The sequence below is a fragment of the Trichosurus vulpecula genome, chromosome 6 (genome assembly GCF_011100635.1).
Source record: "Trichosurus vulpecula isolate mTriVul1 chromosome 6, mTriVul1.pri, whole genome shotgun sequence".
NCBI classification, from domain to species: Eukaryota; Metazoa; Chordata; class Mammalia; order Diprotodontia; family Phalangeridae; genus Trichosurus; species Trichosurus vulpecula.
This window is the reverse complement of record NC_050578.1, coordinates 100,976,048-100,989,563: the sequence shown is the minus strand read 5'-3', so window position 1 is coordinate 100,989,563 and position 13,516 is coordinate 100,976,048. Positions and strand designations below refer to the sequence as shown.

At 41.4% G+C, this 13,516-nt stretch overlaps 1 protein-coding gene across 1 annotated transcript in view; it reads right to left on the bottom strand.

Moving 5' to 3' along the window:
- TMEM154 (transmembrane protein 154) overlaps positions 1-13,516 on the bottom strand; it is a 66,176-nt gene that overhangs the window by 18,224 nt on the left and 34,436 nt on the right. Inside the window, exons 2-3 of the mRNA XM_036764624.1 lie at positions 13,200-13,502; positions 716-743 (exon numbers count right to left, since the gene is read on the bottom strand). Coding sequence (XP_036620519.1) covers positions 716-743; positions 13,200-13,502 — 331 coding nt within the window. The remainder of the gene's footprint in view (positions 1-715; positions 744-13,199; positions 13,503-13,516) is intronic.

Here is a 13,516-nt window from a genome sequence, read left to right as displayed (position 1 = left end):
TGGAGTAAGGAAGACTTGAGTTCTAATCCTTCCTTAGACTGCTTGTGTGAACTTCAAAAAGTCCTTTAACTTTTCTCAGCCTCCGTTTCTTCATCTGTAAAATGTAATAATAGCATATATCTCACAGGGTTGTGAGGCTCAAATAAAATAATGCACGTAAAGCAATTCATAAACCTTAAAACTCTCCATAAATGCCAGCTATTATTTTGCGAGGGTTATATTTCTGCCACTGTCTTTTCTGGTTGCCGCTATTCCTTTGTTTCAGAAGGAAAATTAATCACTAGGGGAAAATTGTTCCATAAGAATAAGACCACCTAAGAATGTGAGAAATAGATAAGAAAAACCTCAAGATTGGGAGATAGCACCCAGTTTGAGTTTTTAATACTCATCTTGACTTTAGAACCATTAGTAGCAAATATAAAGGGGTTGTTCATTTGACAAGGATAATCAAACCAAAGAGATTCCTCCTAGTAGCTTACTGAGACTTTGGTTTGGAGGGACAGAAATGCATTTCTTCTTGCTCACCACTTAGGGGCTAACTTTTGGGTTATAGTGCTAAAAGTGCACAGAAATCCCTCACCAGGAGAAGGGAACATCCCTTCCTTTCCAAGGAGAATAAGGAGAAAAGAAAGACTTGAAAACAAGACAATCCTAAGGATCTCCACAGCTGTGCTTATCAACAATTGAGCTGATTTAAAAACTTGAAAAGGCTTACCTTTTGACGTTTTCACCTCCCAGTTCATCTGAAATAAAATAAAGATAAAATTAATATTCTCATAACTATTTATCACCGCATTTCCCACCCACCCCCCCGAACTCTCCTCCTCTTTCTAAATTCAGACTCTTGCAAAAGGAATAAGGAAATCAACTTAAATAAATTCTTTTGGGAAGAAGTACAATAAACAAAATAAAATTGAACATCTTGGAACTGTAATGACCAGTTTTAACCCAAGAGAAGAAATGTACCTTCCTCCTCTCGTTACAGAAGAGGCTGGCATTGACTTTGGAATGTTGCACAGACTCTCATACTTAGATGTGTTGGTTGGTTTTGCTTATCTTTTTTTTCTTTGTTACAAGGGAAGACTCATGGGGAGAAGGGAAAAGGTATATTTGAAAATGATCGTGACGTGACAAAAGGCATCACTAGGATTTTTTAAAACAAGTAATAACCTCTAAGTCAAATAGATGCATTTCATTTCAATTCAGCAAGGACTTATGAAGCCTCTCTTCTCTTCATTGCAGCGTGTTAGGCACTGGGGATATAATAACAAATCTGAAACAGCCCCTGCCCTCAAGAAGTTCACATTCCATTGTAAAGCAAAGTACTAAAAGAAGAACCTTTGGGGCCTGGCTACTTCAAAGATGATTTAATTAGGGGTCCTCTCCCTCTCCTTCAGACTCACTCTTCAACCTAGCCTTATTACTAAGAAAAGGAGGTCATAAAATCACAGATTTTTAGAATTAAAATCTAGGACATGCTGTTATATGTTTAACAATCAGGCTGGGGAGGAGGGGAAGAGGGAAAGAGGGGCAGGGGGGAGGGACTCACACTTTTAAATTTAAATTTAATCTGCATTATTAGCCGTTTCTTAAGTCTAGTCAATCAACAGAACAATAAATCAAGCCCTGATTTGTAATGACTGCCATTTCGGAGATGTGAAGACTCACAGTGAATATTTAACAATTGGGCCCTGAAGCAGGCTGGTTTGAACTGGCTCCAGCTCCTTCCTGATTTTAAGGGATTTCTCAGACTGCCTAAGTCTCACTCATATCTGGGGGGGGGGGGGAGGGAAAGGATGACCTGACAATGTCCCTGACAATTGGTCAACCTTTGCTTGAAGACTTTCAATGAGGGTCAAGAGCATGGAGAGAAGACCAACAGGAAGAAATTCAACCCAATTCAACAAATATTTATTTAGCCCTTACTGAGGGTAGGACACTGGACCAGAAACTGATTGACTAAAACTGGAGAAGATACAAGATTCAGAAAAGACATGGTACCTGCCCTCCTAAGCAGCAAGGGTAATGGCTTTGTAGTCAAGAGAATGTCTCTTTGAATTCTGCCCACAATAATCTCTCTGAGCCTCAGTTTTGTCATCTGTGAAAAGGGGGGGAGGTTTAAACACTTGCAACACTTACTGCACAGGATTGTTGTGAGGGAAATACTTTGCAAACCTTAAAGTGTTATAGAAAAAATGAGTTATTTTTAGAAAGGTATAAACAATTACTTGGTCAAAGGTATCAGTAGCACGTTTATCCAATAAACAGATGACATACAGATGGTTGGTTGGGTTATTATGAGGATTACAAAAAAGGATTGCAGAAAAGATAACATATATAAAGCACTTTGCAATCCTTAAAGCGCTATATAAATGTCAGTTGTTGTTACTACTACCACTACTACTACTACTGATATATTGGATGACAGAGTCGGGATCCAATAAATATCAAGACAGTGGAATAAATCTAATAGAATGAGATTTAATCAATTAGAACATGCCTATTAAGAATAAGAAGACTGTATCTGGAGAAAAATCTCAGTTCAGACACTTTCTGCCTACATGACAACCCCCCGAGCCTCAGTTCTCTGATCTGTAAAGCTGAGACAGTTGGACTGGATGGCCCCTGAGGTTCTGCTTTAGTGAGACTTATAGCTTGGTGCAAAAAGCTCAGCCTCAAAAAAACAGGTCGGAGGCAGACCCAGACAGATGCTAGTTATATGCCTACGTGCTAGACATTGGAGAAACAAAGGTAGGCAAAAGACACTCCCTGTCCTCAAGGAGTTTACAATCTAATGAGGGAGACAACATGCAAATAAATATATACAAAGCAAGCCATACTGAGGACAAATAGAAAATAATTAACAGAGGGAACGTGCTCGAATTAAGAGGATTTGGGAAATGCGTCTGGTAGAAGATGAGGTTTTAGTTGGGCCTTGAGGAAAACTAATTCATTTGAAGAAAGAAAAAAAGTGACCCAAAACTGGAGAGATGTCAGCATTTTATGTCTGCTATGATATATATGTATATACATACATACACACACCTATATGCACACACATATATATGTACATATGAATATGTGATTTGTGAGTATGATAAAATAATGTACATGTGTACGCATGCTTTTTTGTTTAGGTGATTTTTAAGGCCCAGCATGGTTAAGTGACTTGTCCACAGTCATATAGGATGCTCCTTCTGAGCTATAATTAAAATCCAGGTCCTCTGCCTCCAAATCAAGAGTATTTCCCATAGAACCATGCTAAAGGATGGGTGGAAATTCAGCACATGGCTACGGAGGGTGTGAGGGATAGCCGTCAGGAAAAAAAAAAAAAGCCAAGCTATATAAGGGACGTATCAGAACCACCTTAATGTTGCTGATCAGAGCAGGAAGGGACTTGGTAACTGATTTAGTGAGAGCCCCTTTGTTTGCAGACATCCAGAAAAGTTCCTCTCAGACACATCATAAGCCAGCTGAAGAAGAGGCTTCTCCCGGCGCTCTCCCTGGCGTTGCTTCCGAATGATGAGCCAGTTCAACAGCATAGGATGAGTGTAGGGCTCCACATGGCTTCAGGATCCCAGTCCTGAAGAGGAGGCAAAGTGTTTCTGCTCCTTCATACCCAGAGTAAATCATTGAGTGCCTGGAGGGAGAGCATTCTCCACAATGACTCACTCCCAGCTTTGGCGTTTCTTCATAGTGGCCCAGCAAAGTTCTTGGCTTGCTCATGTGTCCCGTATCTTCTTAGTTTGTCCTGTCCTGCCCAGAAAGAGTCTCAAGGATGAGTTCTTTCCCTATTCCCATTTTAAAAAAACCAGACTTGTAATTTCATTATATTCAATATTCATTAAATCTCTCTGGCTAGAGACTACCGCTACCAATGCAAATCAGCACCTTCCCATTAATTTGTTGTCCTAGGGAGTTGCCTGGAGTCACTTTGAGATTAAAGTGACTTGCCTGGTCACTAAGCCTATATATGTCTGTCTTCCTGACCCCTAAAACTAGCCCTCTTCCCACTACTCCATGGCTTCTCAATGTTACAGTATTTATTAAGTGCCTATAATAGGCCAAGCACTGTGCTAGGCACTGGGGCTGCAAAGATAAAGCAAGACCATCGCTCCCCTCAAGGAGTTTGCATCCTCTATTCTAGAGTGAGATTCAGGTAACAAACTGGTTTGCAGAATGATTATAAAGTAGACCAAGTTCAGAATCTTGTCTTTGTGTTCCCAGCACCTAGGACAGTGTCTAGCATATGGTAGATGTTCCTTGGAGGAAGGTACAACCTTCCCCAATAGTGGAAGCATAATTGGGGCACCTCCAGCACAGCAGCTTAGAATGCTGGGTTTTTTGGAAGTGTGAGAAACACTGCCTACCATTGCAATATAAACTGGTTGGGAATTCTGTTCTTAGTAGTTGTAATCCTTAGAACCTAACAGTGCTTGGCACATAGTAGGCACTTAAAAATGCTTGTCAATTGAGGGATTTCAGACAGCCAAAGTGAACAATTGGCTTTTTATCATCTGAGAACCATTTAGCTGCAAAAACACCAAGCAGTGGGAGTCACTGCACAGCGCCAAATATTGGTGATCCCTAGCAATTGTAGGCTGCTATTTGTCCGTTGCCTGCAGACAAATGCAGGTCTCGAGTGAGGGAAAACAGCCAGCATGCACCTGGAACTGAGTTCCTGGCAGTCATGAGCTGTTGTTATAAGTTCCTGTGAGCTGGCAGGTTCTAATGGCATCTCTAATCCAAGGAAACCTGGTACCCAGTTTTCTGTTCTTTGGCATCAATGTCTGATTGCTTTCACAGAGCTGAAGGGAATTTCCTTCTTCAGCAGAATAGGGTTGTCCCGGCTTCCTGCAGGTGCTGGATTCTCAGGGAACCTATGTTGCTATAGAAGGTGTGTTTTTCCTGGTGGTGACTCTTAAATGATAGCTGTGCAAACTGTAACAATAACAATAATAATCATGTATCTGTGCTGTTTTTCTTTTAAAAAATATACTTATTTTTACGTGCATTTATAATCTGTTCTTTCTATTAACTTCCCAACCAAACAACAGGAACAAAATAAACCCAAAATAATACCCTCGTCATAAACATTCATAGTCCAGCAAAACCAATTCTCATATTGGCCACACCCATAAACGTGTCTCTCTTCATTTATGGTTCTTCCCCTTTCAGGGAAGAGCTAAGTAGCGTGGTTCATCTTCAGTCTTCTGGATTCGTGGTCATTAGCACTGATTGGAGTTCTCAAGTCTTTCGAAGTTGCTTTTCTCTAGAATGTTGTTGTCACTGCGTAAATCGTTCTCCTGGTGCTGCTCATATGGATCATTTTGTCGTTTCTTATGGCACAATAATATTCATCATTCTATTCCCTTGCCACAATTTGGTTAATAGCATGGCTGGAACACCCTTCCTCCAACTGCCAATAAGAAAACACTCCCCTCCCCCACTCTTGTTTCCAATCTTTGGCTCTTTTCCTCTTTGATCTCTTTGGGCTATAGCTAAGGCAGAGGGTATGCAGAGTTTAGTCATTCGGGGGCATGGCTCCAGATCACGATCGTGCCCTTGAAGGTCTGTAAATTGCTTTACATATATTATCTCATCTGATGCTCACAATAGCCCTGTGCATTATCCTCATTTTACAGATGTAGAAACTGAGGTTCAGAGAGCACTAAATCAGGACAGAAAGCCTGATGCGGACTACCCACCCTTACCCTGGACACCACACGAGTGGGGAGAGAGAAGAATTAAGCAAGGAAGTTGACCAATGACTTGTCCTCCATTTTCTAGGTTTCTAGGCCAGTCTACCTGGCCTCCCTCTCTTTCTACATTCCCTCCTACCCCCTTTTCTCTGTCCTTTAGGCCAATCTGACCCCTCTCAACCTTATTGGTTCTGATGTCTCATTGGTGTTTCTGCAGCCTTACCTGACCCGACTTCTCATTTCACAACCTCCAGTGTCTCTGGTTGTCATTGTTTGACTCCTATTTAGGATTCAGAGCTGGAAGAATCTTAGGTGATCGTGGAATTCAAGGATTTTTAACCTAAGGTCTGTGAACTTGCTTTAAAAATATTTTGATAACTTTATTTCAATATAATCCATTTTCTTTGCAATCCTATGCCTTTTATGAATTTGAAAATATTATCCTGAGAAAGGGTCCATAAGTGCTGGATCAGAATGCCAAAGCGGTCTGTGGCAAGAAAGGGGGGGTTGGTGAAGAACCTCTGCTCTAGTCCAACCCATTTATTTTATAGCTAAGAAAAGCAAGGCCCAGAGGTGGGAAAGGATTTGACCAAGAGTACTCAACTGGCAAGTGACAGCTTCTCTTGACTCTACTTCTGACTGTCCAGACTTTGACACCATGCCTCAGTTGCCATCTTACCCTGGAACTTACCTCAGAACATCACCTTGGAATAACTTTCTGCCATCCAAGCTCCCTTCCAAGTTCACCCAGGAACTTCCCTTAAAGCCTGGGGCCTCCTCATCCTGGAACCTCTATCTTCCCCTGTGGCCTTCTCATCCTGGAACATACATCCCTCTTCTGTGCCAGCTCCCACCTCCTACTGATGAGTTCTTCTCAGGGCCTCCACTTTGAGGAAGAGCCCAGGTCAGTCAACCTTCTTTCTCTTCCTGGCTTGACTTCTGACTTTCCAGACTTTGACACCATGCCTCAGTTGCCATCTTACCCTGGAACTTACCTCAGAACATCACCCTGGAATAACTTTCTGCCATCTAAGCTCCCTTCTCTCATTGGTGAGTTCCTCGCACAGCCTCCACTTTGGAGGAGAGGCCTAAGCTGGCCAAACTTCATTCCCCTCCTGGCTCAGCTTCTGACTTTCTCTAGTTCAATACTACCCTTTCCAGGAATCTCTTCTTCCCCTTCCTCCTTGCTTTTAGCTTCATTTAATGTATTGTCTTCCCCCATTAGAATATAAATTCCTTGAGGTCAAGGACCATCTTTCTTTTTGCTTATATGTATATCCCCAGTGCCTAACACAGACATTTGATAAATGTCTATTATGCTGATTTGTTGCCAGGAACAGGATTCAGATCCAATGCACTGACATGGGAATCCTCTGATTCCAAATTGGGTTCTCAGGAAGTCTTTCCCTAGGACACCTGTCTCCCCATTCATTTTCTTTTTATATTCCATCAGTTTTTTTGAGCATGCTCAGAAGTCAAAGTAGGAGCCAGGTATCAATGGATCATAGATTTCTGGATCATTGAAGACAACATTCAGATGACAAAACTGAGGTCTGGGAAGATTAAGTGATATGTTTGAGGTCACACACTCAGAAAGTGAAGAAGTTGGGATCTGAACAGGGCTAGAATTTGAAACAAAGTCTCCTAACTCCAAACCTAACATCCTTTTTTTCTGCACTGTGCTACATTCAATTCTACAAGACTTCTTAAGGCCTATCATGGGCCAAGCACTATATTAGGTGCTGGCAATAAAAACAAAAACAAAATAGACTCTGCCTTCAAGTAACTTACATTCTACTGGATTCAAAGAGGCAGACATGAGGAAGGAGAGCATTCTAGGGATGGGGCACAGCCTGTGCAAAGGTATGGAGGCCAGAGATGGGACAAACTGAGTCCTGTTCTTATACTGAACAGTAAGAGAATGAGCTGTGTTCATTGTTCAAGATTGCCTATATGGAGGCCAACATCATTCTGGGGCAGCCCCATTCAAAGGGAGCTTTCTTTGTACCTATTTCATCGAACTAACATACTGAAGCATTTAATAAGTAAATAATAACAACCACAGATTTAAATGCTCAAAATGCTCACTGTCTAGATTATCTCAGAGCATCATGGTGCTACATAATTTATTTATTTGCTTTCTTGGTGATAAAGGGGATAGAGTACCCTTAATGAAGTAAGATCGACTTTCTGGAAGGTTGGACCAAAGGCTTCCAATAGTCAACGTTAAAATCTTCTGTCATGAAAACCTAGGAAGGCTTATATGAACTGATGCAAAGTGAAGTGAGCAGAACCAGGAAAACACTGTGTACAGCAACAGCAATACTGTAAGGATGATCAACTGTAAAAGACTTAGCTACTCTGACCAAGACGATGATCCAAGATAATTCCGAAGGACTCTTGATAAAAATGCTATCTGCCTCCAGAAAGAGCTCTGATGAACTTGAAAACAGGTTGAAGCATATTTTCTTACTTTTGCAACCTGGCTAATGCGGAAATATGTTTTTGCATGATTTAACACATATCATTGACATCATAAATGGTTTGCCTTTCTTCTCAAGGAGTGGGGAGGAGCAGGAGGGAGAGAATTTGGAATAAAAAAAAATTTTTAGTGAATAAAAGCATTTTTACATGTAATTAGGAAATACCTAATTAAATATATCAGGGGTTTTTTTCTTTCATGGTTTGAAAAAAACAACATATATGCCACCAGGTACATATTCCCTTTAGGATAAAATACAAAGTTCTCAGCTTTGCATTTAAAGCCTTTTACAATCTGGCTCTTTGCCTACATTTCCTGATTTATTTCATGTTTCTCCCTTTCATGTACCCTACATTCCAGCCAAACAAGCTTACTTGCTATTTCCCACCTCCATGCCTTTGCATAGGCTATTACCCCATGGCTGGAACACACTCCCTCCTCAACCTATGCCTCCCAGAGTCCCTAGCTTCCTTTAAGGCTCCAAAAATGTGCTGTCTCCTACAGGAAGTCTTTCTCAATCTCACAGTCATTAGTGCTTTCTTTAGCCTCCTCCAATTATCGTGTACATACTTTCCTATTCACCTTGTATATCCCTCAGTAGAATGTAGACTTCTTGAGGGCAGATACTATTTTCATTGTGTCTCTGTACCACCAGTGTCTAATACAGTATTTTGTACATACTAGGTCCTTTATAAATGCTAGCTGGACTGAATGGTCTGATATAAAAGAATGGCCAAGAGCTGACCTGCAACAAACAGGGCTAAAATGCAAAACCAGGAATTTTTTTAAAAAAAAACTATCAGCTAGGTGGCCTAGTAAATACAGTGCTGGGCCTGAAGACAGAAAGACTCTTCTTACTGAATTCAAATCTGGCCTCAGACACTTGCTAGCTGTGTGACCCTGGGCAAGTCACTTATCCCTGCTTGCCTTAGTTTTCTCATCTGTAAAATGAGCTGGAGAAGGAAGTGGCAAACCACTCCAGTATATTTGCCAAGAAAACACCCAAATGGGCTCACAAAAGTGACTGAAACTTATTAAGTTGTCTCATCCCTCAATTCAGAATCTTCATTTCATGCATCACAAGTTATGAAATATACATTTCCCATTACAAGTTATGAAACTTCCCTTTTCCATTTAATTGTAAACATGACACAAACAAACAGAATGTCAGGGCAGGTGGAAGGAGAACTAGGGCCAGCCTTGGTGAAGCAGTGAGCTTATCACTAGCCAGAGCCGGGAAACACAAAAAGAGCTGGCCAATGCTGCAGATTAGGTTGGCACTGTGTTTGGGCAGAACAGGCAGCTGTCCATGTGGTAGAATGTGAGAGGTGCCAAAAGACTCTGCCTGCCCTAAATCACCACACCCCCCCCCCCACCAGGTCTGCTGTGGTGCATTAAATTCTTGTGGTACTTTGAGTTAAGCAAAAGTCAGTCAACATGGAAAAGTCACCTAGCCATTAATTGGTCATTAATACTCAGATACAATTACTTTATCAGATTGGCCAGCCAGTCACTTAGCCAACAGCTTGTCTGGTCTCATCAAGAAGGCAGTGGAAATAAAACTGTGTCTTCTACATGTACATGCCCGCCATCTCAAGATCGGTGCTATGCACTGAGTAGGCTCAATAAAGATTTCTAGCCATGTGAACTTTGGGAAGTCACCTAATCTCTCCGAGCCTCACTTTCTTCATCTGTAAAATGCACCATAACATTACTTATACTACATAGACGTGTTGTGAGCAAAGTGCTGTGTTAATCTTAGAGTTATTTTTTATTGTTATTTGTTGAATTAATTAATTAACATAAATGAAATAAATAAATAAAATAAAATGAAAATATTGCCTTACTGTTGTATAAGACCACAGTGTTCTCGTATAAGACCACAGTACTGAATTATTGAATGTTAATCTGAGAGTAAGAAATTAAAAGGAGCATGATGTAGGAGACAGACCAGTAGTTCAGAAGTCAGAAGATCAGAATTCTCATTGTAGCCCTGCCCTTAACTAGTGCAACCTAAAGCTAATTGCTTTTTGGGGGGAGCGGGGCTCAGTTTTCTCTTCTCTAAATTGGGGATATGGAAGAGGATGGACTAGATGATCTTTAAGATTCCTAACTTTGCATAGTGGCTTGCTTGATGGCTTACTGTTTGCTGAATTTAAATACCTCCCATCTGTAAATGTAAGGGGGAAAGCGCTTTAAACTACAGACGTTCCAAAGGAAGTCAACTAAAATGATCAAGGAAATTGGAAGAGCTTTAGTAAGATCACACATTTTTAAAAAAATTATGACCTTTTGGTCTAGAAAGGAGATGTGACTAAAGTTCATAGAATCATGAAAAGTTTTGTGTCAGATGAACATGGGTATGTTTCCAAAATCGTGGGGTATATTGGGGATTTTCAGATCTTCTCAGAATATTGTTCTTGCGCTGTTCAATTGTGTTCAACCCTTCATGTCCCCATTTGGGCTTTTCTTGGCAAAGATACTGGAGTGGTTTGCCATTTCCTTCTCCAGTTCATTTTACAGATGAGGAAACTAAGGCAAACAGGGCTTAGTGACTTGTTCAGGGTCACACAGTTAGTGTCTGAAGCCAGATTTGAACTCAGGAAGAGCAGTCTTCCTGCCTCCAAGCCCAGTGCTTTATCCACTGTGCCACCTAGCTGCCCTTCTCAGAATATACAGTGGTAATAAACTTATGAAAATCATTACTTAAAGAGATGGTACTGGCTAGAAATTTTACATAGATTTAAGGAAAGCTTAATTTATTGATAGGCAGGGATGTGCTGGCAAACCTTCAGCAACCAGCTATCCAAAAAAAATTTAGGCATGACACACACTTTTAATTTTGATCTGCATTATTGATCCTTTCTTCATCACTTTCTTAAATCTGGGCAATCAACAGAATGATAAATCAAGCCCTGGTTTGCAATATTTTCTGATTTCCTGAGTGTAAATTTCAATATTGAAAATTTAACAATCAGCTCTCATAGGTTGGTCTGAGCTGACTTCAGCATATCAGAGGTGGTAGGTACGTGATGCAAGTTGCAAAGTCCTGCTTATTCTGCTTCACTGGCAAAATCTTTTATTTTCTAAATCTAACTTCTTTTTCTCCATTTCCACATCACTCATTCTGATTCAGAGCATTATTTCTTCTTGTCTAGGCTATCACAATAGTTTCCCAAGTGGTCTTCTTATTTCTGGTCCAGAACTGTAACTAGCATAGGGAGAGGGGTCCTTTTAACCAGAGTTCTAACCACCAGGAAGGCATACTTCCACCCTGCATTGAGGGTAATTCCCACAGCTCACCTCATTGTACTTGGCTAGCCTGTATTGCTAGGTAACCACCCCTAGACTGGCACACCTTTTCTTCCTGTCTGCCACGGGGATGAAAACCAGGTTACTCTTTCTTGGGTTAACCCCACCTTAAAACAGAATATCCTTTATGCTGTTGCTCCAACCCTACTCCAAACTGGTTTTTGCGCTAGATGGAAAAAAAGTTTAATTATGTCTCCATTCTAATCTCTCTCCTCTCCGATTATGATTCTGGCATTCAAGGCTTTCCAGAAGAGAAGAAAATTAGATTTGTCTATAGAAGTCTCTTCCCCCCTTTTCCCTTTGCAGACTGTCTGCAATGAGCTAAAGTCACCATGCTCAGATGTCCTGCCTTTAGCCCAGCAAGGTCTCAATGTTGTCTAGTTGGCAAGTCTCTAAGAAATCTGCCATTTTCTGTAGTCTGCTGTGCCATGCTGAGAAGCCAGTGATGGGAGCAGGGACAAGAGAGAGCTTATTCAGTGGAGCTCTTCATGGACATTCCTCTCTATAACAAACCCATGCATGAGTGAAATTGTCCATTTCACTCCCTTTGTGCTAAAGATACAGAGAGAGTGTCTGGCGGTGGGATGGATTCATGCCTCTGTCCCTTGGGAAATCAGTGCTGAGAGGGCATGCTGACTGATTCAAAGGATCCTAGCTCTCTAGTTTGAAGGAGTTTTATAGGTTATCTAGTCCAGCCCCCTCATTTTATCGATGAGGAACAGAGGCCGACGTCACACAGATAATAAGTAGCTAAGGGAGAATTTGAACCCAGGTCCTCTGACTCCAGATCTCAAACATCACTTATTATCTGCCTTGGATTCTGCTCAAGTAAATGTGCTTTGTTTACCATCATGTGTAATTCTGGCTTGGTCAGGGAGAGTGAAGAGAAATGGGAGCTCATTGGCTGTGAATTGAGATGGATAATTATGCCCTTGAGGGCCATGGATCTGGGAGTAGCCCACAGGGGGCGACATTAGAGAGTCCTCAGGCACCACATTTATGACTAGTATTTCCAAACTGCCTAGGGCAACTAGGTGGAACAGTGGATGGAGTGCCAGCCTGGAGTCAGGAAGATTCATCTTTCTGAGTTCAAATCAGGCCTCAGACATTTACTAGCTGTGTGACCCTGGGCAAGTCACTTAACCCTATTTGCCTCCATTTCGTCATCTGTAAAATGAGCTAGAGAAGGAAATGGCAAACCACTCTAGCTCATTTGCCAAGAAAACACCAAAACAGGGTCACAAAGAGTCAGACACGACTGAATGACCCAACAACAACAATTGCCCGACTCCCACTCCGTGTCAGCGTTCGATCCTTCTCAAAGCTGCCTTTTATTTACCTGTGTCTATGCTAAATTTCCAACTTCCCTCTCCTCCCATAAAGACCTTGACTGTAGGGGCTGTTTTGTGTCCATCTTTTTGTATCTCCCTTGCCCAGGGTGATGCATGGCACTTGATAGGTTTTTCGTAAATGTTGATTTAAATTAAGTACACTTCCTTGTTTGAATTTAAACTTTTATAAATGCTCTTTCTCCCACCTTCCCAAATGCAAATGACAATTATAATACTACTCACATGACTGTAAAGCACTTTGAGATCCTTGACTCGAAGGCACTGCATGTAACAGCAAAACGATTTCATTATTACTATAATCTTAACATTCAAAGTAATTGTCCGTTGTGAAAACCCACACTAAATACTTACCTGGCTTGGATTTTCTTCTTTTTTTGTGTCTTACAAGGAACACCACCAGCAAAGGCAGCAGGAGCAGTAACAGCAGTGGGACCCCCACCATTACCAGAAACTCTGGGCTCACCACACCCTCCCCCTCTGATGCAACTGAGGGAGACGTAGCTGAAATTTGGGGGTCCTCTGGTGTGCTCGCATCAATTTCTCCCTGTTCTGTGGTAAACGACGGTTCTATGTACACTTCCACCGGGTCTGGAGGGGTTGTTTCTTCTAAGACAAGTGACCCTTCTCCAGAATATTCTGGAGGTGCAGCAAAACCTGTAGAAACACAT